Source organism: Centroberyx affinis, unplaced genomic scaffold, assembly GCF_046629955.1.
Source record: "Centroberyx affinis isolate AG114_WGS23_722 - 3 ecotype Tasmania unplaced genomic scaffold, CSIRO-AGI_Caff_v1 ptg001396l_1, whole genome shotgun sequence".
NCBI lineage: Eukaryota > Metazoa > Chordata > Actinopteri > Beryciformes > Berycidae > Centroberyx > Centroberyx affinis.
This window is the reverse complement of record NW_027279878.1, coordinates 348,570-373,411: the sequence shown is the minus strand read 5'-3', so window position 1 is coordinate 373,411 and position 24,842 is coordinate 348,570. Positions and strand designations below refer to the sequence as shown.

At 40.7% G+C, this 24,842-nt stretch overlaps 2 protein-coding genes across 3 annotated transcripts; both read left to right on the top strand.

The window, feature by feature from the left end:
* The first annotated feature begins 743 nt into the window (after positions 1-743).
* acer2 (alkaline ceramidase 2) lies at positions 744-10,931 on the top strand. 2 transcript variants are annotated; one of them, XM_071526251.1, is made up of 6 exons: positions 744-1,097; positions 1,559-1,673; positions 3,600-3,741; positions 4,613-4,750; positions 7,637-7,774; positions 8,034-10,931. In XM_071526251.1, the coding sequence occupies exons 1-6, from the start codon at positions 984-986 to the stop codon at positions 8,218-8,220; spliced, it is 834 nt and encodes a 277-aa protein (XP_071382352.1). In that variant the 5' UTR covers positions 744-983; the 3' UTR covers positions 8,221-10,931. The 2 variants fall into 2 exon arrangements, with proteins under 2 accessions (XP_071382352.1, XP_071382353.1); XM_071526252.1 differs by having other exon boundaries at positions 744-1,366.
* A 1,131-nt stretch (positions 10,932-12,062) lies between these two features.
* On the top strand, positions 12,063-19,980 carry LOC139649760 (tetraspanin-5). Its single transcript, XM_071526253.1, has 10 exons — positions 12,063-12,454; positions 14,360-14,410; positions 14,929-15,075; positions 15,675-15,845; positions 15,990-16,115; positions 16,673-16,720; positions 17,403-17,519; positions 17,626-17,687; positions 17,847-17,900; positions 17,988-19,980. The coding sequence occupies exons 1-9, from the start codon at positions 12,371-12,373 to the stop codon at positions 17,857-17,859; spliced, it is 819 nt and encodes a 272-aa protein (XP_071382354.1). The 5' UTR covers positions 12,063-12,370; the 3' UTR covers positions 17,860-17,900; positions 17,988-19,980.
* The last annotated feature ends 4,862 nt before the right edge of the window (positions 19,981-24,842 follow it).

Sequence of the window (24,842 nt, the reverse complement as noted above, 5' to 3'; positions counted from 1 at the left end):
ATATTGATGCCAGCGAAAGAAACTCTATATTAATAATTATCTATTAAAACACAGTTAACATTTCCTCAGTAGTTAATTTATTTCTTAAAATAAATTGTGTATTTCATTTACAAATAACACACAACATTAAGAGTGGTGTCCAAATAAATTATAGCTCAGCCATACAACCATGGAATTATTTAGTAACAACAGAAAAAAAAGACATTTATTCATTTTAACAAAACGATACTGCGTGTGCGTCTGCCACAACGTACCAGAGATAACTATATTCAACTGTGATGCGAAGCCCTTGTCCGCTAGACCGGAAATAATCTTGCACACGCGTTCAACTATCTAAAATTAGACTATTGATATAGCCATAATAGCTGGCTAAAGCATACAGAGGCTATTTCACCCAAGAATATTTTTTAATTATTTATATCAGACATGGTCATAATACGCATGCATGAGTGAAACATGAGCAACTGCTAAACAAAATTATTTATTTTACCGGTTTAAAAACATGTCGAGGTCTTACAGCGCTATCAGTAGCTTCGTACGTTAAGACATTTGACTTTACGCCGTAAAAATAAAATAAGCCTCTCGCAGAAAAAAGAAATTGTACAGTGTCGTTGATTCACAGCCTAAAACGATGCGGTCTCTTCCTAACGGGATTTTAGCGAAGACGGAAGTGGGTAGGAGTGACACCTCTTGCTGCAACTAGACTTTCTCTGATTACAGTGAGCGGCTGTCAATGTACGGAGTTGAGCGTCACGACAAGCTGGCTTTGTGGAAGGACAGCGGTTTAAAATGCAACTCAACGACTATTTCTCCAGTGTATCCCATCGTCGGATTTACAATATGCGTCGGGTGTCAAACGTCAAAGTCTAGTGTTTGATCGGCCAACCGCCAGCAATTGACTTTTTCTCGACTGATTTTTTATCTGTAAAACTGTGACGGCGGAGTCCTGTCTGCACTGTCCATCCGCAAGAACTAGTCGAGACATGAGTAACGTTAATCTTATTTTTTGGGACCAGTTGCAAGCTGGCAGCTCCGATGTGGACTGGTGTGAAGGCAATTACCTTATTTACCCCAGCATCGCTGAGTTTTATAACACGGTCGGTTGATGTCGTCGGGTTTATCTGCAGCTTATTCTGTATTTTTTGTTTGTTTTTTTTGTTTTGTTTACAGTCAGTCATTGCTATTAGACACCACGGCTCTTGTGGCTTTGTTTTTCTCTGCATGGCACTGCTTCCCAATGGCAGCTAGCTTGCGTTTGAATATTATAGTTTCAACAGTTTGTTTTCAGCATCACTCAAGGATCATCTTGGTATCTGCCGCAGCTGTTGATGCAAAAGAAATTAACTGACTGAGAATAGTGATTACTGTTGGTATTAGCATTACACGTTTGCACTTTTTTTTCCTTCATTCCTGCTGCCTATCAGTTTACAAAAGGCCAGAGAGGCCCGCACACTGCATTGAAATTGTTTAGTGCACTTTTGACAAGCATGCCATTTACTTGGTCAACTCAGCGTTGACGTGTTTTGCTCACCTCTTTCCTTTTTTTTTATCATTTCAGATCAGCAACATTTTGTTTTTTGTTTTACCGCCTATATTAATGTGCTTGTTCCGCCAATATGCAACACATTTCAACAGTGGGATCTATCTCATATGGAGTCTACTAGTTGTGGTTGGTAAGTTGCCTGGCACGTTGTCTACATAATGACCTCTTTTAAGTCTTATCCTTGTGTTCAGCTTTATGTGAGGCCTTCAGGACATCGTGTCAATGTGGTCTAAAGCATGTTTTGTGGTGCTCACACTAGCCAGCCTGCATTATGATTTCAAGACAAAAACAAAAAAAATACTGTTATGAGTCACTGACCCTCATCTGTGTCCTCTGTCTCAGTGCTTCTACTGAATCATCTGACCCTCTTTTAAAACATATTTTATTACAAAATTGGTTGGATGAATAAGCATTTTGCATAGATTGTATCTGACACCATATCTACTTCTTGAATAGTGTCACTGGATGTAAATGACATACAGTCCAGAGATTACAATGCCTGGTTCCTTTGCTGCTGTACTGAAAACACTACAGTTGCACCGTCAGCAAAGATAGAGAGACTGTCCTGAGAAACCTCCCACTGCCTGTTGCTGAGCGGGGATCTCAGAGGTCGATGTCAAATAGAATTTGCATATCTGACACAGCCACAGTCATTCTTTGTAGAGCTTCACAAGGTGTGGGTCGAATGCAAAGTAGGTAATTAACACTCAAACTAGATGGTGTAACTTTATTTAATCTTATTTGTTCATGTGAAGGCAGCCTCATTATATCATTCAGCACCTAGCGTTTCTCCTTCAGTCATCTTGTTCTGGACCAGAAATGCTTGTGTGTGTGTGTGTGTGTGTGTGTCAGGAGGTCTGAATTGTATCAGTTCAGGAATTGTCTGTTAAAACTTAAAAAACACTTGGCAGGGAGTCACATGATTTCTTCTCTCCTCTACTGTCTCTGGAGTTGGGATGACCTTTGACCTGAACAGGAAGACAAAGCTATATGTTCTGCTGTGAAAACAACATTCAGCCCAACTTGGCCTCAACTGTAAGGCCGGTGTTTTTCAGATAGCTTGGGTAGAGTGCGTTGCCTGCTGACGATATTCTGTATTTTCATGTATGTTGTGTTGATGAGAATGGGCGGTGCCATGGACAGTCTCTGTAAAGCAGCTATGCTTTGTTTTCATGAGTACAGTGACAGTTTGCCATGTTGAGGAACCAAGTTGCTGAGAAATTCCTTAAAATGTGCAAATCTCCTGTAGTGCCGCTTATGATAATAGAAGGTCTGCTGAACCCTGATAACAAAAGAACATTGACTGCTCCATAGAGTTTGTACATTGTGACTCTAATGAGGCCGAGATCTAAATAACTGTTTCTAATTAACCTGTCGCTGCTATTATGAGCCTTCATTTACCACAGCAGGCTCTTTATCTCTCAGCATCGTCTCATATTTCTGTCTTACTGAGAGAAGGTGCTTTTTTTTTTGCCTGAAGTGAGTTGCACAGATGAGTGATGGACTGTCATATCCTGTTCCCTCACACCTTAAATCTCGCCCTGGCATCAGTTACTTGTCTGCATGTACAGCAATAGGTTTCACCTGTAGTCTGTTAGAATCTGAATCAGAGGTGAAAGTGTTACTGTGTTGCAGTTTTCATTGGTTTGGTTACATTTCTCATTACCAATTGACAAATGAACCCTACTTTATAAAGTGAAGTAGGCCAGCTGTGTACTTACACACTTCTGCACTGCATAGTTTTTAGCTCCCAGTACAAACAATTTACCCATCCTTAATATTGATAGCTATATGGTTTCACACAAATATTCCCTCTGATGTTTTTTGTTTAGGTTTCAAAGGACCATAACAGACCAAGTTTGAGTTTAAAAGGCTCTACTACCGTTTGTTTTAAATGAACCGAGATCACAATAGACCTTGTTGAAAGTTGTTTTTTTTAGCCAGCCTCATTCACATGTTCGACAGCTTCAGGTGACATTCTTTTCTCTGGCATCTCAGGTGACATTTCTTTTCTAAGGTAGTCTTTGAATTCCTGTGATCTCTCTTTTTCCCACAGGTATCGGATCTACATATTTCCATGCCACCCTCAGCTTCCTCGGCCAAATGCTGGATGAGTTGGCCATCCTGTGGGTGCTGATGTGTGCCATCGGCATGTGGTTCCCCAAGAGATACCTGCCCAGGATGTTCAGGAGAGATCGGTAAGTTGTGCAACGCGACGCTGCAAGAAAATGACTCATCTCATTACTCTGGTTAGGCCAAGTAGTTGTAAACATGGTGTTAGTGTGCTTCTACAAGGATGTAGTGCATGCAGTGCTCTCCAGCTATGTTATTGATATGTGTGCATGTTTTCATTCCAAACAAACACTACAGCAGCTGATTTCGCTGATTAACACACCTTCAAAAAGAGAGGAGGAACTAATCAGTGAAATCAGCTGGTCTTGTGCTTGGCTGGAATGAAAGCCTCCATACAAATGACTCTTGATGGAACATGGCTGGAAAACTCTGATGTTGTGTTTATGTTATTACATGAAATAATAGTTTTGTTTTTTTTCAAACAACGATTATTTCCCCCTTTTCACTTTGATAAATCAATTTCATACTGAGACAAACATTTGCTTTTCTCAATTTCAATAAGAAATATTTCCTTTATTTGTTGAGTTCACCGCTGGCCACCGTTTGTCATATTGTGTCTACTGCTGTGGCTGTCCTGTTTAATAATAGTCCTGTTCAAGATAGCTGACACCAGTAAAAGCTGCATCACATGTCTTGACTTCTCTTTCCATTGTTACAGAGCCGTTGTGGCTGCTGCTTAACTGCTGTCACACCAAATAACTAGGCCTTTAAATCTGTAGTTGGAAAAACACTGCTTGATTATTTAACTTATGAAACTTAGTATGTTGTTAGTATAATCACAATAAGACTGATATGAATTACAGTGTCTGCAAAATTGCTTTCTGGAAAGAGTTTTGTGTCATTCCTACATTCTTTTTGCATTTTTCCATGCTATTCATAGAACACAAGATTGCTGTGGACTCTGTTGCTATTCCTTGCTTTGCTCTTCCCATCTAGGTCAAGGTTCAAAGTGGTCATTGGCATCTTGTCAGGGATCACCACTGGGCTGGCCTTTGTGAAGCCTGTGGTCAACTCATTGTCACTGATGACCCTGGGCATCCCCTGCACCGTACTGCTCATTACTGAGCTCAAAAGGTTAGTGAGTAGGTTTAGCGAAAAGCAGCACAGATAAGGGGTGTGTGTGTGTGTGTGTGTGTGTGTGTGTGTGTGTGTTTAGGAGTGAGTGTGGGCGGCTGAATGAGCGATGTTTCTCTGTGTCTGTGTGACTAGGGATAGGCAACTATGTGCCATGGAGGGCAGAGAGTCTCCAGGTTTTCATTCCAACCAAACACTACACCAGCTGATTTCTCTGAGTCATTCCTCTCTCTGTGGTTGAAGGTGAGCTAATTAGTGAAATCAGCTGCTGTAATGTTTGTTTGGAAACGGGACAAAAAAAACAAAAAGGAGCAAGTGGCTAATTTTTCAATGTCAAGATGTATGGCTATAGTCTACAGTCACGTGTCACCTTTGGCCTATTGTACTCACACTGGCTGCCATGACATGTTGTCCTTTCCTAGCTATTTTTAGGCACTTATGATGTGAAAGAATGTTATTGAAAACACTAAAAGTCACTCACTCTCATGTTTGTGTCCCAGTGTATGCAAATGTGTGTGTGTTTATATCTTCCTGCATATTTGTCTTGCGTCTGTAATGCTTGCCACGGTAATGTCAGAGGCATGCTCTGTTGTTTCCGTTTCCCACAACCCTTACTCACCACCTCCAGTCTTGTAGCCTTAATTCATCTATTGTTCAACCTGTTTGTAATTCTTGACATAACTCCCAATGGCAGTCATCTATATTGGCCAATTGTTTTTGTTCTGCTAAGTGGGTGAGAGTTCCTGTTGGCCTGGCTGATGGACTGCTGCCCTCAGATAGGACAGACTATTTTGCAACTTTATTTGCAGGAGGGCTGCTGCCCCTTATTCACGTCACTTCTGGTTTGACAAAAAAAAACAATTGGTCTAGCGTCCAGGGTATCCATTACAAACAACATAAACTGGAATTATTGGTGCACTCATACCAGTAAGAGTCATTTGCTTTGACGTACGTGTACTTGTTATTCATAAAGGGCCAGACCAACAAAGTACAAGATTTTTTTCTCACATTTTTAGGACAAAGTGTCATTTTCAGGGGTATCAAGAAAAGTTCTATGTTGGTATAAATTCTTTTGCTCATGTATTGTCAGTACATAAGGGTCTAAATATACTACTGACCGCAATGCTGAACGCAATAGCTTTTCATCTCACTCGGTTTTTACATTTCAAGTAGTTAGCTGCCCATTTATAAATATCAACAAGACTATGTGATGTATTTTTGTATTCATTAATCCATCTTGATAATGTTTAACCGAGTGTTGACATCTAATATGCACGCTCTGCCTTCATACAGTCTTTCATATCATTGAACCGATGCAAGCAGAGCTGTCCTCCACATAATCTATGTGCTGTATCTCTGTTTGCTTCTCTGATCCTGTAGTGCCTCTTCCTTTCTATTCCCCAGAGTGAGGGAAGCTTCGGAGCCGGGCTCCACCCTAGATAGACAAGCCGGCCTTTCATTCAGTTATCTGAGCCTCAAACGGTCAACTCTCCCATCACAGACTCTGACTCTGTGTCTGCAAGGAGAAGCCCTGGTTTCATGTCATGTATGCTTCTTATCTGATAGGCTTTAGTTTTTAACTGATAGCCACAGACATCCTGTGTGTGGTGTTGGTTTTGTCAGCGTGTGTTTGTGTCTGACGTTATGTCAGTTCTATGTAAAGACGTCAGTACCTGATGTAGGCTCTGAATTCCCTCCCCTTTGAACATACTGTAGCCAATGTAAATAGCTAACACCTATAATGTAATATTTATGACACTTTAGTGGCCCGTTTCCTTCTTGAAAGATGCAGTATTTAGCTTTCATGTCTCTATTTTTGCACTTCCTCTTGCTGTTGTGTAGCCATGACAGCAGAGTAGGTTCATTTTCTTGGGGCCGATTAAGCAAGACAGACATCTTGCCAAGCTGTGCTGTCCAGAGGACAGGCAAAGGTTAACTCAAATTAAAATCCCACATACTAGTAAAATGTTATGAGTTCATCAAGTTAAAGTGTATCACAGTGTCACTCTGCTGCATGATCAGTGCAGTTTTACTAAACTGTTCGCCTCCCTGTCTCTTTGTTTGGCGCTCAGTGTCTGCCTTGGCCAGCTGCGAGCTGTGACTGGTATGTCTAAGGAGGACAAGACTAAGAATAGCTTATCAGCACTCCGGATTAGTGCATGTCTCTGGGTCAGTGGTGTGACCACTAGGAGACATTTGGGCAGTACACTAGACCAGAATACTTGGTACTTGGGTCACAATTGAGTTGGTTTCCAAAGAGGTCAGTAAGAGAATACCCCTGTCTTCTAACATTAGGTGCCAATGTAAGAAAATTGTTAGTTACAGCGATACTATAACACAGATCATCAAGATGAGCATTTACAACAGACACACAAAATAAAAGGAGCACAAATGCCAAGGTGTTTCACACATTTGACACATTCCATTTAGGTTGGTTTTCAAGCTAAATTTACTTGCACCACACTGTATGTCAAAAGTATCATTTGATGAGATGTGGTGCTCAACCTTAATTGTTGGCATGCATTGCTTCTGTTTTGTCACTCTTGTCTTGCCCATCAAAATGCAAAGAAATGCATTATTTGGACATGTGTTTTGTATATTGCGATTTAACACTTAGGTCTGCATCCAGGAGAGTAAGCACAGTCAATGAAATCAAATGGGGAAACGTAAAGAGCAGTTTAATTATTTGCCAAACTGATGTGTGTGCTTGGTCAATGATGATTATAATGGCATTGACGAAAATATGCATGAAAGAGTGAACAACATTAGGCTACAGATTTACTTCAAATCTACTGTTGGTTATTCTCCCACTGTTAAGACTTTGTGTTTTCCTTTTTTTCCCCCACAGCTGTAAGCGTTTCTCAGTGTTGTGTTTGGTCGTTGCAGGTGTGAAAACCCGCGTGTCTTCAAGCTGGGCCTGATCTCAGGGTTCTGGTGGGCACTGGCTCTCCTTTGCTGGATCAGTGACAGGATATTCTGTGAAATGTGGTCCTCTGTCAACTTCCCCTACTTACACTGTGCTTGGTAAGCTCAAAACAAACAAAAAAAAAAGATATATTGCATGGGATATAATTGAGTTTAGAATTTTTTTGACAATTTATGCTCCCTTGTGATACTAAAAGGGACATTAACGTTATTCAAAAGATGTGCTCTTCACATTATTTATCTGTCACAGCTACTTATAACTACATGATTACTATCCTGCACCTGCAAATACCTGGATATATTTAGTGAGCCATTTCTCAAGTATTCTGGTTCATTCAAACTCCCCTCGCCCCTGCAGGCACATCCTCATTTGTCTGGCTTCCTACTTGGGCTGCGTTTGCTTTGCCTACTTCGACGTGGCGACCGAGGCCCCGGAGCGAGGTCCCGTCATCATGTTCTGGCCCAACGAGAAGTGGGCCTTCATCGGCGTGCCCTACATCACCTTGCTCTGCGTCCACAAGAAGTCTTCAATCAAGGTGACTTAAGCCGACCGAAGCTCCTCTCCGCCAGTTGTGCTTCGACGCTTGCTCACCAGGATGCGACCCAGCAGCGTGGGCACAAGATACACCGCTATGCCTGTGAGTCGGCTTGAGTCCACTAGTGCTCTCGTGACTTGATGACCTAGGTGATGCACATTTACCTTTTCCTTTCTCCTCCTCTGGTTTCTTACACAACAGTGTTTATGCAACTCTGTCAAAGCACAAAAGGTGCCCCAAAGTCATCTATCTTGGTGACCTAGAGTGACTTTTTTACATGACACAATATCAAAGCCAAGAAACCTTTCACATTGTGTTTCTTCAGGTGCAACAAATGAGTTCTCAGGCTTTGCATAGGAGATCATGTATTCTATTTAAAGTGAAACTATTAGTTTATATGCATTTCAAGGTTCTACAGAGAAGATTTTTTGAAATATGTTTTTTGGTTACTCAGAAAACCTCCTTATAAAGCATTATATTGCCTTATAAACAATCATAGCATCTTATAGATGCAGTCTGGTCATTATGAAACCATGTTTAGAAACAATAAAGCACTGGAGACGTTAACTGTGATTAATGCAAGATGCATTAAAGCTCCATGTTATCATATTGCTTTGCCAATCTCACTATGCTCAGTGAATCAGCAAGCTGCTACTAAATGGTTTATAAGGTATTATAGGAGCATTATAAGAAGGTAACCTTATGTATTTTGAGTACATAATGGATTCAAGCTCTTATACCTTGCCCTCTGTACAGATGGGCCTTAGTGAAACTAAGAAGGTTCTTTCTGTTGTGTGTGTGCCAAGTTTGATTTCCAGCATGCCAGCGTGACGTTCAGGATAGTATTTTAGAAACGTATGTAATACATTTCTGTACATATTTTGGTAAATCATAAACTAATATACAATTGTCTGCAAAGGAAAGGTGTATCATACAAACATATCATTACTGAGCTCTGCGTTACTGTCTGGAAAGCACAGGTACCTTTTGGCCAGAAAGTTGCATTTTTATGAAAAGGCAGAAAATAGAATGTGAAACGTTCCTCACATTACATCTCTCAGCAGTATAGCCATTCTTTTGCAATTTGTATTGCGGTGCAAAGTGAAATATAATTGGCTCTTCAATGAAAGAATTCCATATTTTGCACAAAATGGAGGAATGTCTCTCAAAGCCTCTGCCCCACTATTCTCCAGTGCAAAGTGGTTAGCACTAGCACAACAGTTGCTCATGTAATTTGCAGAAGATTGATAGGCAAAAAAAAATGTACAAGTGAACCCTCTCAAAAATGAGCCTACTAACCTAGAGAATACCTTTTTAATGCTGAAAAACTCCCCAAAAGTTTTAGCCTCAATGCAGATTTTCCAGACGTTGCAAACTCCATCTCTTCAGGGTTATTCGATTGTGAAAACTTTAATTCTAGACTCAGTATTTAAGACTTAATATTTTACATCATGGTAACTATGTACATTGTGCAAAAAAGCCTTAATGAAGCAGGATGATAGAGTACAAAAGCCAATGAGGACGGATTGTGTCCTTTAGTATTTCATGTACTCGCTTTTCATTCTCAGAAAGTTTCCCCCATCAGTTTGCTCTGATAGGGGAAATACGTATATTGCTTGAATTGAATGTGAAATCGATGTGAAGTTTAGGCTACAGCAGGTAGAATTGTGAAAGGGATTAAGTTAAGAGAGCAGAGCTTAAACCTAGTTTAATTTATCAGTGTTAATTACACATAACTGAATAGAGATTTGGTATGTAGAATTTGAAAGGGAAGGATGTCGGCTGTTGTAAAGTGAAACACTATCAGCTCAAAGACAAGGATCACCAAAGCTTTTTCATCTCAAACCATCATTTTAATGTTGTTCTTGAAAACTGCCTCAAGCGGTTTTCTTCATATTATCTTACTGCTGAGGACTGAAGAAACGGATCCTCCTGCAGAGACTTCTGGGAGCTCAAACCTGATACGACAAGTTGCTGCACACATGAAGGGTCACAATCTACAAAGAAAAGAAGGAAACAATGTAACTGTTTTCCTGAGATTCTGAAGTAATATTTTTAACTACCTGAAGTATTAATTGTTTTGTTTAGCCAAAAGAAAAATTTATATTTTTGTAAGCACAACCAAAATTGAATCAATTATCTAAAGAGTGCATGATTTTGATATTGCATTATGACTGCATTTGTATTGTCAACCATTCTGATAAACGGGTTTCTCAAGAGTTTTTTGTATGTAATTTCAGAAGAAACTTTGGGGACCTTTTCTGACAATGACAAGAAAATAGTTCTAGTGCCCAAGAACACTTACATTGTGCTGCAAATCATATTGAATCATATATGTGATCCATGGCAGGTGGGTTGTTTTGATGATGCAGAACCTAGGAAACTACACAACTTGTTGAATACCAGGTTTTAGAAATTACATTAGTGATATAAGAAGTATTAGCATCAGATGACAGAAGTTGTGTTTGAACAGGACACTCTGTTTAATGCTACCTTTTGCATCATGATATTTATCTTGATATGATTATGATAGCATAATAACAATTACAGTTACGTCTGTTTTATGGACTTATTAATCTCAGTCTCTGCCTGCAATGACAGTGCAGACAAGCTGCACAGAAGTATTTATTTTCATAATTTATCCAGTTTTGTAGGCAAATATTTGTAACATGACCATAACATTAGTACTTTATTTTATTTTATGCAATAAACTGCCAATATTCAAGATGACAAAAGACTGTTTTCTTACATGACTTCCCTAAAATAACATGTATCTGTCAAAACACAAATGAAGCATGCTACACATTTTGTAACACATTTTGTAGCACAATTAGTATGTCAGCTGGAGCCAGAGTCCTTTTTCCAATTATCTCTGACTTGTGTTGAAATCTTACAGCTGGACTGAGGCTCATTATAGCAATGCTGATGAAACTTTGGGCCACCAGGGGGCATAGTTTGCCACAATATACAGTATTTACCTCAATCTATGCACAGAGAACCTCAGAACAGTTCACATGAAAGGGACATTACACCACCTTCTTTTTACATCCCATCACCATGGCACATTATGTCATCATGGTGGCGTCTGTCTGTCTTTCTCTCTGTCTGTGTGTCTGTGTAGACACATTCTTGTGAACACAATACCTGAAGAACAATGCACAATAGAAATATAGAAAATATAAACTGCACCTTACTGCATAAATTTGCAAAAAGATTAGCAAAAGATAATCATCCACCACCTGCAAATTTAGTAATCTGGTGGATGATGATGATGATGATGGTGATGATGATGATGATGATAGGCCTAATAATAACAGCTGGAGGCAACTGCTTAACTTCAAGTTTTACGGTCCGGCAAATGCACAGTGTATTTTAACCTCACACTCAGATCTATGGTTCAAATGGTCTGTTTGTCATTATATCCATTCATCATTGTTACAGGATAAGCATGAAAGCTAATATTGTCTATATAAAATAAAATACGAATAGAAAATATTATAGTGATTTCAGAGGATAAAAAATACCATAAAGTACGAAAAAGGTCACTATTAGGTATCCTACCACTTATACAGTCTAAATCCCTATAGGTTATAGGAATATTATGGTGATTTCTTTACGTTGTGGGTATGACAATGATTTCACTAGTCAATAGTAAGAGATACTGAATCCTGGGAGATCAAATATCATATGGATACAAATACTGTGATCCGATATCATGGAATAAACATAGAAAGGGCATAGGGAGACTCCGCTACAGGAAGTCCCGCCTCTTCTCGCCAGTAAGCGCCCTCATTGGCTCTCGAACACATCAATTAAATAACAACCATGTCTAGATTATGGATCAGATAGAGGACTAGCGGCTTTAATCCGGCTGACTTCAGTGGATTTATTTCACCGTTGTACTGTCAGATCTGTATCGGGAGCAGACCCACTGCCCCGCGGGACACGCCGACCGAGAAGCGCTCCTCTCCGGGCCTCTTCGACACCGTTTGTCAGCCGAGACACAAGATGCTGTTTAGAATTAAACGCTAAAAACAATTGACGACGCATTTGTCGAGCCAACATAATAAAGGGTGTTTCCACAGCCAGCCTGTCAAACAGAGGACCGTAGATGTGATTCCTTACTACTGCGGGGCGACATTAGCGAAAATCCAGCCAAATGATGTCAGGAAAGCATTTCAAGGCTCACGAAGTCAGCTGCTGCATCAAGTATTTCATATTTGGATTCAACATAATATTCTGGGTAAGTCCCTCTTGTTTGGCCGCCACTCTGGGCCTGTTCTGTCCTTCGCTTGACACACTGAAATATCTTTCCGGATCAACATTAGCTTCCCCAGTGGGTGACATTGTTAAACTCGGGGCCTTTTTCTTCCCTTTCGTTTTCACGGGAGACATTTGATTACATCACTGAAACAGGCTTCACTCCTGTGCACTTGCTCCCATGTCAGTCCTCAGCGAGCTTTTGTTTTTGCTCCAGTCAGCATCAGTCTGCAAAGGTAAGGCATTTGTGATCTGAAGCATATGGGGTTTCCTAACTTTTTCATGTCAAGGATCCTCAAATAGATTTGCTTTTGACCACAGGACCCCCCACTTGGTGCTAGTTTGTCCCAGTGGACCTCCATCTGATGATACTGTTGTTGTCAGTAATGACTGAGCATTGAATTGCATAACTGTCCATACTGTAGGTGGGAAGGGGGCAGCAGTGCAGCCCATGATCAGTCATCTTTATACATTCTCTTATTTGTGCAGACTTCTACTTCTAGTGAGTGAAAATGAACACCTCCTTGTATGCTTGGGACCCCCCTGGAAGCCCCTCAAGGACATCTGGAGGTCCCACTGGGGGGTCCCACCTGCTCTGAGGTGCACATGCCACCCAGCAGGCCAGACAGGTCAAGCCCATAACGACGTCATCATGCACTTTTAAATGTCCCAACGTTTTGACCAGGAGTCCAGCCAGTCGGCCACTTCTTGTGAATGTGGGGGTTACAGTAGAAAGCTTTGTCTGCCGTCCTGCGGCGTTGGCTCTTGATAAAACAGAGGCAGTGTGTTGGCGTCCCGTCGCTGGGCACGGACCTCAAAGCCATGAGCAGCGAGGCCACATGTCAGGCTGTGGAGATGTCAGGCTCTCAGTCAGCCATGCGGCGTCCTCTCTGACCTGTTCACCATGTGTTCATTTACCCATTGGAAGAAGCTGCCAGTGTCTACAAAAGTATCTATTTACCATGCATCTGTTTCAGAAATAACCGATTCAATTTAGGGCTAAATCAAATCACGTTCCACTTCTACCGGATACTGGCACCTAAAGATTTCAGTGTGTGGATGGATGAGTGATAGATAATTCTGTTAGTCTGTAACATGTAAACTCAGCACTAAATCTTACAATATTTCACTCTTTTGTTCCCTTGTACACAAAACCCTCCACATCACTAGGATGTAACTTGTCCTGCTGATACAGGAGGTAAAACAGGAGGTAAAACTACAGATCCAAGAGGCAAAACCAAAAACTTTAGATTTTAGGAGCAAATAGGTTTATTTAAATCAAACTCTGTAGCTGCATCCAAAATGAAATGAGACAAACTACAAAAACAAAACAATGCTGAACTATGTGATTACTGAAATGTCAGTGCAGCACTCATTCTTATTATTTTTTTATATTTTCAGTAAGTTTAAGAGTTGTTTGTTTTTCTGTTTATATCAGAATACAATGTCCTGTATTTTTTTTTACTCGTTGTGAGGTTAGCCAGTTGGAAAATGCAATTCTTGCATACATGCCTATCTTAACAAATCATGGATTTTGGCTTTAAAAGTTCCATGCTGCGGGGGGGAAACTTGCTTACTCATTTTGCTTTCAGGCTGTTTAAAGATGCTTTCTAGTGTAGGAGTCTCCTGTTGATACTTCAGACCTGAGATGAGAAATATTTAGTAATAGAGTATTGCCAGGAAAATTTCTCGGTTTCTGTGCGTATTTCTGCAATGTTTGTCTTGGAAACGACAAGCTCTTTTTAGATGACGGAGAGCCAAGAGGTAAGGGAGGCTCGCACACGGTGTTCTGCAATTCAGAAAAATAACCTCTCTCTCTCTCTCTCTCTCTCTCTCTCTCTCTCTCTCTCTCTCTCTCTCTCTCTCTCTCTCTCTCTCTCTCTCTCAGTTACTTGGAGTGGCGTTCCTTGGCATTGGCTTGTGGGCATGGAGCGAGAAGGTGAGTTTTTTGCTCGTATCTCTGTGGGTGAGATGGGGAGTTGGATTGATGAATTTTGTTTATCTTTTCCACTTACGGACATCAGCGGATGATAAATAAAACTGGGTGTGATGTAACAGCTAAGGAGCGGGCCGGAGGAGTTCTGGTTGACATAACACAAAACAAATTTCCGGAGAAGGCCATTACATTTATCAGTAGGTTGTGTACGCCCATCCGTCTGCTTGAAATGGTAAGGTGAAATCACTGGCTGTACTGAATCAGAAAGGAATGTCATGCTTTCCTGTGGGAAGCCCTTCTACACAATGGCTTCTGAATGGATCTGATGCATTTCACAGATTCATTGTGTTCCCTGAGACAGGGAGAGAGTGTGTGTGTGTATGGGAGACGCTTACAGTGTAGTGAGTTTTGCAGTGTCTGCGTTTTGCCGAGGATCAGTATATTTCGTCTGAGTTTCATTTTTACATTTCCATTCATGTTACAGCACCTCCTCACCCCCGCCTCCCTCTGCTTCTTCACAGGGCGTCCTGTCCAACATCTCATCCATCACAGACCTGGGCGGCTTCGACCCCGTCTGGCTCTTCTTAGTGGTGGGCGGCGTCATGTTCATCCTAGGATTCGCTGGCTGCATCGGAGCGCTGCGGGAAAACTCGTTCTTGCTTAAGTTTGTACGTTCCCCGATCGTGTATGAAAACATACCGTGTAGAGGGGTCAGAGATTAGTAAGGGCTCTGGGCAAAAATGCCTTTAAAAGATAAAAAATTGGGGGGTAAAAAATGCCCCCATTTCACCCTATTCACATTTTGTTTTGCTGAGTTGTCATATAGTCATGCATTAATGTGACTACTGTCCCCGTTGGGCCACCGTAGGTGATTTGTAGAAGTTTATATTATACCTGGGCAATTAGTGCTTCTGGGAGAGAAACACAGAATGGATTTTGATCAGAAAACTAGCCTGAAGCAGTAGAAAATGTCTCAGATTGTTACTTTGTACTGATGGTATAGTGTAATTTAAAATAAAGCAAACCTTAGTGGTACAAATTGAGTGTATATTTGGAAATATGCAGTGCAAATGTATCATGTGATAGTTAAGTAAAATTGCCCTTAAAAATCAGACCAAGGAAGTAAAAAATGCCCTCTGAAAAAAAGTTAATTTCTTACCCTGTTGTGTAGTTACAAGAAAGTTGCAGGTATTTTAGGATTCTTGTCCTCTGTGGTCTGGTAACACCTGTTAAATGCAGAGTGTGATGAATATTTATGTGTTTTTAGTTCTCTGTGTTCCTGGGCATCATCTTCTTCCTGGAGCTGACAGCAGGAGTCCTGGCCTTTGTTTTCAAAGACTGGATCAAGGACCAGCTCAACTTCTTCATTAACAACAACATCCGGGCCTACCGAGACGACATTGACCTGCAGAACCTCATAGACTTCACCCAGGAATATGTGAGACTCTTGTTTTCTTTTTACACAGTATTGATTTCACTCCATTGTTTTTAAGTTCTTATAACAGTCTGAATCTTGGCCATTCATTTCTGTGGGACATTGTTGAGATATATGTGTGGTTTTGTGTCTGTTTGACCCTTTCAGTGGGAGTGCTGTGGGGCCTTTGGGGCGGACGACTGGAACTTGAACATCTACTTCAACTGCACTGACTCCAATCCAAGTCGGGAAAAATGTGGCGTGCCCTTTTCCTGCTGCACCAAAGACCCGGCAGTATGTGTTCCCAAAAACATGTCGCACTCAAGTGTGTTTAGTTCACAACCGGTTCATATCCATGTATGGTGAAATACCAAACGCTGAACAAGCTTACAGATGTCATTTGGAGTTATTGTGTCACAGGGTTGCAGTACAGATTCAACAGGGCACTTTGCAGCATGTCGAAACCCTGCGACTGCCGGTGGTTGAAGGGGAAATTCTTAAGGTCTGCCCTGTGAGAGATAGCGTGATTATCTGTGTCCTGCAGAAGCCATGTGAGAGCCTCATATCGTCAACTGTCATGGCCGGGCGCCAACAGGACATCCAGACCTCTGTGTTCGTCCTCACACGCTCTGCCAGCGCAGCACAGTGTGGAAGCGGCTGGGAGGAGTTATCATGACCGAGGCTTTTTTTGCCAGGAAAATGTCCTAACTGCTGCTCACTTTGCCAAGCAGTGACACCGTTCAGCAGAACAAACTTGCTTCGCTTCAATACATGATTTGTTGGATAAATCTGTGTAAAGTGAGAGTTAACCTGTTGACCATGTGTAAGCATGCACTCTCTTCTTTTCACAGGAGGATGTCATCAACACTCAGTGCGGATACGACATTCGAGCAAAAACGGTGAGTTGCACAGTTTACTGAACAGGGACCTGACTTTGTAACAGAGGTCGAGTCTCTCATCTACGCAGAGTGCTATATAATATAAAAACATGATATGAACTGTGTAAATCAGGAAAATTGCTGCTGATTAGTTGGCCTTAGCCAGGCTTATTTGGCTGCATGAGGTCATCAGGATCCCGCCCAAGGCACAATATTGCTCTTTCAGTATATTTCCAACTCCCCAATTCTTCAGAATTCAGCAGCTGGCCCTCCTTCAGCACTATGGGCTGTGTGGTATTACTCATGCTGAAGCAATGCTCGGGAAGAGGAACCCCTCCCCCGTCATTTGGTTTGGCCTTACTCCATAGTAGCGTAATGTAAGGAAAGGCTGTGTTTATTTTCTTGACTCAAAAACTGAGGAAAACGCCGAACTGTAGAATGTGTGACTGTTTTAACAAGAGTCAGACCAGGGAGACAATGAGCTGGGTGTCTGTCAGATTTGGGTTCAGGGAGATTTTACTGTGTGGGACCACAGAAGGATGGGGAGGATCATGTGCTTCCATTACAGAATAATTTAGGTGATTAAGTGTTACAAACCCACATAATTGACTTACAAATTATTTAAATGGAGTAACTGGTTTCATAGAGAATAAAGTGTATCTGCATCTGCTTTATCTGATTTGTTCGTCATGTGTGTTGTTAGGACTCTGAGCAGAGGACTTTCATCTATATCAAAGGGTGTGTCCCTCAGTTTGAGAAGTGGCTTCAAGACAACCTGACAGTGGTGGCGGGCATCTTCATTGGGATTGCATTACTACAGGTAGGGGGCGATCTGAAACATTTACATTTAACATCTGTCTGCATCAACTATTATCCTAATGACAGCTTCATTTACCTAACGTGTATGTTTTTGTGTCTGTTTTCAGATTTTTGGGATCTGTTTAGCACAGAATCTAGTGAGCGACATTGAAGCAGTGAGAGAGAGTTGGTAAGTGGCAAAAACACATTAATTCAAGGACAGTTTCACACACAGGTGTAGGTGCCTTCTTGACATTTCAAAAGTAGGAATAATAAACATGCAACTGTTCATATTATAGCTTCATTTTTAACGCCATCTGTTCTAAAATCTGCCTCATGTCTTGTGCAGTTTGTTTACCTAAGACCTCCCATGGCATCTCAGAAAGCAAGAAGGATGTACTAGGTAAGCTCTATTGGATTTCATCATCAACATTACAGTATATGGATTCTGCCTTGGAGTATGTCTGTACTAAAATGCCTCTTTCTACAGGCCTCTCCAGTTTGGACGCCAGCTTTGAAGGGGAATAAATCATCTGATGTGTCCAGAATGAAGAGCCTCACTTCTGTGTACATAGTAATTTTGTAAGAGGTATTTGTGGTCCCCTTTTTTTTTTTTTTTTGAACGAAGCACAACCTCTGAGAAGTCTCTTCGCTCCCATAGACGAAAGCAATGTTGTACAAATCTTTTACAGTATAAGCAAGTATGATGCCAAAGGGTGCAAGGACTCATAGGTCACCATAGGTTCTCTGGGAGGCGGTGCTTCGCTCAGAAAAGGCCCTTGGGTTTTCTATGTCTTACAGTTGCAGTTTTTAATGCTGCATGTAAGGATTGTGTACAAAGCTTAAGTGATTCTGGAAATGCACTGCATGCCTATTGTCTGTTGGTAGGACATTGGCTCTCTTAACTGTATTTCATTAATGTTAAGTATTTTAAAGTATTTGTAAGATAGTCACTAGTATAGAGTGAACCGGCTGGTTAGCACTTTGTGGAATGTTTATTGGAATCTACTTACAAACTACAGAGAACTGTTATTAGGTTTCGTTGCATTTCTGAGATCACGCTCGCATCGCATAGCTGATGGTTTTAGAGGGTGACACTCATCCTTTATTTAGATGTAAGCAGTTTTTTGTGGGGCTGAGGCTGATACACATAACATGAAGTATCATAAAGGGATATGATGGTAAGAAGTGCTTTTTAAAGATGCAGTTTGTAAGAGTTTTGACATTGAAAATCTAGTAAATCTAAAAGTGTCAGATCGAGAGGGATCAAAAGCTGAATGGGACACCAACAGAAAGCGGCCTTAAGCACCTTACTCTCTATACCAGAGGGATGTAGCTCATTGCAGTCACACAAATTTTGTAGCGAGGGTGTTCAGCCAGAAGATATTTAGTAGATGCTAGCTAGCAACGTTCAAGATGGCGTGGCCAAGCAAATGTCCACTAGAGGGGGCACTTTTCTGAGAACTTACAAACTGAATCTGTCGGAGCTTGTTAGAGCTCCGTAATTTTCTGTTCAATTTTGACCTTGTCCAAAAGCAGCTAGACAAGTAATGTGTGTATTTTGCACATTTCATCTTACTGTTTTTTCCTTTGATGTATTACCAACACCGATGTGTGTTTCTTTGATGAACTCTGCCTTCATGATGGTATTCATTTGTTGGTTGTGTTTTCTCTTTCCATTTTGCTCTGCAAGTTTTCACAGGAATTAGCATACAAGCTTTTTTTTTTTTTTTCAAGGTCCACAATGGCGTGCTGTTGGTGGCACTTACCTGAACATAGACAAACTTTTCAGTATATACTTGAAAGTAGAGCAGAAAGAGCTCTATCACCAGCGTTATTTTAAATGCAAACAAATAGAATTTATACGTGTTTGATTTCTTATATTATCATATAACCTGCTCAAAACATTGCCTGGAAGAATATAATTTCATCTATTGTTTTCTTTTTATGGAACATTATAAGGGTGCTTTTACATTCAAAAAGTAGCCTGGAATTAAACACTTTCTTTTAATGAAAAGACTTCCTAATGCTGTTACCATGTTCTACAGCAGTATGGTGTGCAGCTGCAGTGTGAACCTGTAGCAGGCACCCGGGCCTTTTACTTTGCAGTATAATCTTCCGCAGCGCTGGAAAAACATCCTTACACAAAGGATATTGAACAGAGCTTTTCTACAAGGTGTTGTCTCAGTGCTAGTGAGATCTTTTCACAACAAAGGCTTGGGAAGACTTACTTGGTTTGTAAGAAATACAGCAGTAATGTCACATCTGGTGTCAAATATCCTTTTTCCCACTAAACACTTCATATGATTGTTGGTATTTACTGATTACATTTTTCCTTACCACTCAGTGCCATACTTGTGATATTTCCATACTCCTGATTATAACTTTACTTTCGTTTCATGTGTATTCCTAATTCTTGTACATAACTGGATAGTGAAAAGTTGTAAATATATATCTGAATAAATGTGGTTCTTTGTATACAACTGAGGAATATAGATTTTATGTGTGTGTGTGTATAGAAGTGCCTTGTGTTGGTTCATGTTTTTGCTGACCTTGTGCACAGTTACTGACAGCCTCAAATAATGCTTACAGATTGTATGCAGCTTTTGTCTTCATACAAGTGATACACATTAGACTTTGCCGTTTTGCCGGTAAAATATGTCTATCTAGTGGCCATTCATCCTCTATGGGTAAAAAGAGACAAACTGCTCTTTCATAATGTCTCCACCAGCAGTAAATAGTCTTTGCTTACCCATTTTGTCAATATGGATATATATTAATGGTGCAGTTATGGGGAAATTAACAAATTGCAGCTTGTTACAATGTAATTTTATCAGTGCAGATGAATTGTAATGTAGTTACACCAGAGAATCATCTCTGGTTACACACTGATATGTTATCAAGTGTGGATTATATCTCACTACCTCCATCTAGTGCTGTAGAGTTGATAGTGCCAACCAGAATGCCAGTAAGGTTACATCCCTTCATACCAGAGGACATTTATAACCAATATTACCATGGCCCTGAAAGTAGGCCTACTGCAGGTGTAAGTGACTAACGACTCACTGTTCAGTCAGTGGCAACAAAATTATCCTTACCAGAGAAAAACAAAAGAACAGTTGGTGCCATACAGCACCGATTTTAAACACATTTGTTCATTGACTGTGTAAATCTATACTTATGTATCTTCATGTAAGTAATGTTTTGCTTTTTTTGAAGAAGTAAATCAATAAACCTTTTGTTTTTCTATTTTGTGTGTGATAACATTTGACAGTAATTTAGTGCCAATTCCTGCAATGAGGGGATTTCAATTTGAATGGATTCCCCTCTGAAGTAGTTCAGCTTAATGTATTATATTTGAAGACATATTAGTTTGCTTAGAGTAAATCTGAAAGCCACCAATGATGATTTTTTCTGCTTTATTCCGTATACAATGATGTCAATGAGTCTTTATAATGTAATCTACAGAGGCACAAAAGTTATGTAAAAACATCCAAATGACCAGCAATGTGCGAGTGCTGTCACAAGCATGAAAAAACATTTTAGGGAACAGAGTGGAATTATTCATCATAATTCCCTAAATACAGGAAAAACAAAATATGTTATTCGGAGACAACATGAGACTGTCACTCAAGTTTCACCTATTCTGACTATTGTTGGTGTTTTTTTATGCCCATTTTCTATGTTATTGTAGAGCCAGGTGGAGCCATCCCCAACCTCAAGGTACATCAAAGATCAATGGGTCACATACACAGTAGAACTTTACTACTAGATGAACTAGATGAGAAATATTTAGTGATAGAGTATTGCCAGGAAAATCTCTCGGTTTCTGTACGTATTTCTGCAATGTTTGTCTTGGAAACGACAAGCTCTTTTTAGATGACGGAGAGCCAAGAGGTAAGGGAGGCTCGCACACGGTGTTCTGCAATTCAGAAAAATAACCTCCCTCTCTCTCTCTCTCTCTCTCTCTCTCTCTCTCTCTCTCTATCCCTCCCCTTCTCATTCAGCACAGATAATTTTGTTTGCAAAATATTTACAATGTAGATACCCACCTTTGATATGCATATCTGTCTGTTGTTATATCTGCTGTACTGATGACTGACTATCTGTACAGTCAATGGCCTGACCTTTGTCCAGATACCTCAGTCTTGCCTGGCCGGTCCCTTGACTGCAGACCAAGAGTCTGGAGATGCATCAGAGTCGAGAGTCACATCAACAGCAGCCTCTTTCCCCCTGATGTGATCAGTACTTCCCTCTGATCACTCCTCCCTCTCAAATAGAGTCACTTACTGTCCAATTAAGTACAAATAAAGACGCAATAATATGCTAATAATTATTGTATTATTAATATAATCAACATTTAATAAGTTGTAATTTGAATGAATGATGATGAATAATGAATTTGTGTGTGTATGTGTGCATCCACTCATCTGTGTGAAACTGTAGAGGCATCAGAGCATCAACTAAACACTATTTATTCTACTAATCCTTATATTACCTGGATACTAGATATGACAGCAGTGGTGTGTGTGTGTGTGTGTGTGGGGGGTATGACTTAAGTCACTTTCAGGGACACAAACCAGAGTTAAGACCAGTTGATTGGGGACGGCTTGTGCAATTGGGGACAAAAGCCGTGTCCCCAATTGGTAAAAAGCTGATTTTTGGGTCAGTGGTTAAGGTTAGGGTTAGGTTAAGGTTAGGGTTAGGGTTAGGTTTAGGCAAGTAGTGGTTAGGGTTAGGGTAAGTCTCCAGGAAATTAATGTAAGTCAATGTAAATACCCCAAAAGTGATATAAGTAAGACTGTGTGTGTGTGTGTGTTTGTGTGTGTGTGTGTGTGTGTGTGTGTGTGTGTGTGTGTGTAATGGAGAATATGGGTAAAGGACATTCCCAAGGGCAATAACAGAGTGAAAAGCAAGAATAAGAATGACTACGAGAGAGAAGTTGGATAATTCAACTTTACTCAAAACGAGTGGGGAAAGAGGAGGGAGGAAACATTTAGGTGTAAGCAGTTTCTTCCTATGAGACACACAGAGGGAGCAAGTCCACTGCCCTGGGTTCAAAATGAGAGGATTTCAATTTGGGCTGCCCCCTTAAAAGCTGTTCTGATGGCACTCAGCCTCTCACCATCCCGGTCACTCCTCAGCAGTCTTCAGTCTGAGGCTCCACACTATCTGGGCTGAGGAGATTGATGCAACTGATATAAAGGAACGTAGGTCAGTCAGGGTAATGATGAGCAGGTGCTGTGAGTGATAGTCTTGGTTGTCAATGACCTCACCTATAGTTTCCATCTTTCTTTGAATGGTGTTTCCAGATCCTTCCAGTGCTCACATGGATTATGAGCATCATTATCAGGTTCAAACCACTGGGTGCCTTTTTAAGCAGGGCACTGGTAGACTGGTAACATGTTTTCATGGGCCAGCGTCCTAAGCCAAAACATTAAGTTTATCATTTGGGTCCCACCAGAAAAACAAGTTGCTCCAATGGATGAAGAAAGTTAAACCCTTGCCGGGAAAAGCACTGACACACTAGTATAGACCAATCAGAGCTCTTCACTTTTGGGTCTTTATTTTATGTTAATGATGACGATAGTTGAGTCTGTCACTGTGTGATTATGTGATGATATATGATGAAGTTATACTTAAAATTCAGCTGCAAATCCGAGTGCAAGTGTTTGCTACTTTCACCCATCAACACCAATACAGGAGAGGAGGAAACACCTTCTAGGAACCGAATATATAGAATATACTTTTAAAGATAATCTCCATTAATTCATGATGGAACATTTGCAAAACAGTTAAGGATAACTCATTCATATATTCATCCATTCATACTTTTTACTGTCAAAAAGCAGTAATCCAGCACTGTGCCATAGGTCATGACATACAGTACATCTGGGTACTTTATCTGCAGAAGGTGATCATATTGCTGAGACAGATACTGCAGACTGAGTCCGGAGAAGCGCAGCAGTGGCTCCTGAGTCCTGACTGCTGGTCACAGAGGGAGTTGGACATTGACATCCACAGCTGTTATCTGCTGACAGACCAGCTTCCTAATTGGAGACGTCTAGCAGAGTGAAAGAAACATTAGATAAGATGAGACGAGATGATGTTTGGGTGATTGCACAATCTCGTATTGAAGAGACTGAAGCAATCTGTTTTCCAGGTTCAGTATTTCGCTGGATTCAGTGTCACCGAGCTCCGAACTGGCAACCATCTCAGAGGAGGGAGACAGTTACATCAGCAGACCAACAGTGACACCCACTGGCTGCTCATATTCATATCCATATCCACATGTATTCAGTGGTGTATGAATGGTGTATTGAATGGCTGAATGGTTTATTTTCCCTCATCCAGCAGCAGTCACGCCTTGGAGCAAATGATTCAGGCTTTTCTCAGAGTAGTTTGTTTATACTTTAAGGAATGAAATGATATATAATTGTGTCTGAGATCTAAAAACAGTGATGAGGATTACATCGACAAAGTTAAAGCTGTGCCATTAATTTAATGTCGTGATGTGTAAAGCTGCACCGTGACATAACAATTACCTTTACGAAAAAGGACCAAGACAGCTAATAGCAATCTTAGAATACATTAAGATATTATACAAACATAACAGCAAAGCCAGAAGACCTCATGCGAATAGGCCTATTACACTCAATACCAGCAGATATATGACATAAAATAACGTACAATAAGGTTATTATAAACTCACTATTGAGTACCACAGGCTATAGGAAGTCCCTACAGGAACACTATATGAAACGTAAGGGAAAACGAAACTATGGTTCATGTGAACAAGCCCAACCCCGACGATTATTTAATCAAAATACAGACAGAAGAATAAGTGTGAAGTAGTCCTGTTGATAAAAGTGATGGAGGGTCCCATCAAGTGAAAAGGCCCCTGAAAGTCTGCAGCCCCCCCACCTACCCACCCCCTCTACCACAACAACCCCCTATTCACAGAGATGATTAAAAGAACATTTAAGACAGCAGACTGAGCTTTTCTCAATATCTGCTGTTCTGGAGGAAATCAGCAGCAAATTTAGTGTATGGAAAATGTGTGCAGTGGCATTTCCTCTCTTTGCTCACCAATTTGGCTGGTGTGAAATTATTCCATTCATGCCGTACATACTGCCCTGCTGCTGAAATATGTAAAAACTTTTCGGCCTATTAAAAATGCTGTAATTTGATGCCCTGCCTCCGGCAAGGGCTGATTTCGCCGAGACAAACAGCCTGCTTCTTTCACCAAGTCAGACCGACAATGTAGCGACTATTAAAAACACCCCAAGAAGAAATTAGGTGAAAGGTTTGTGAGATGAGGACGTCTCTCTTCTACTGCTGGGTA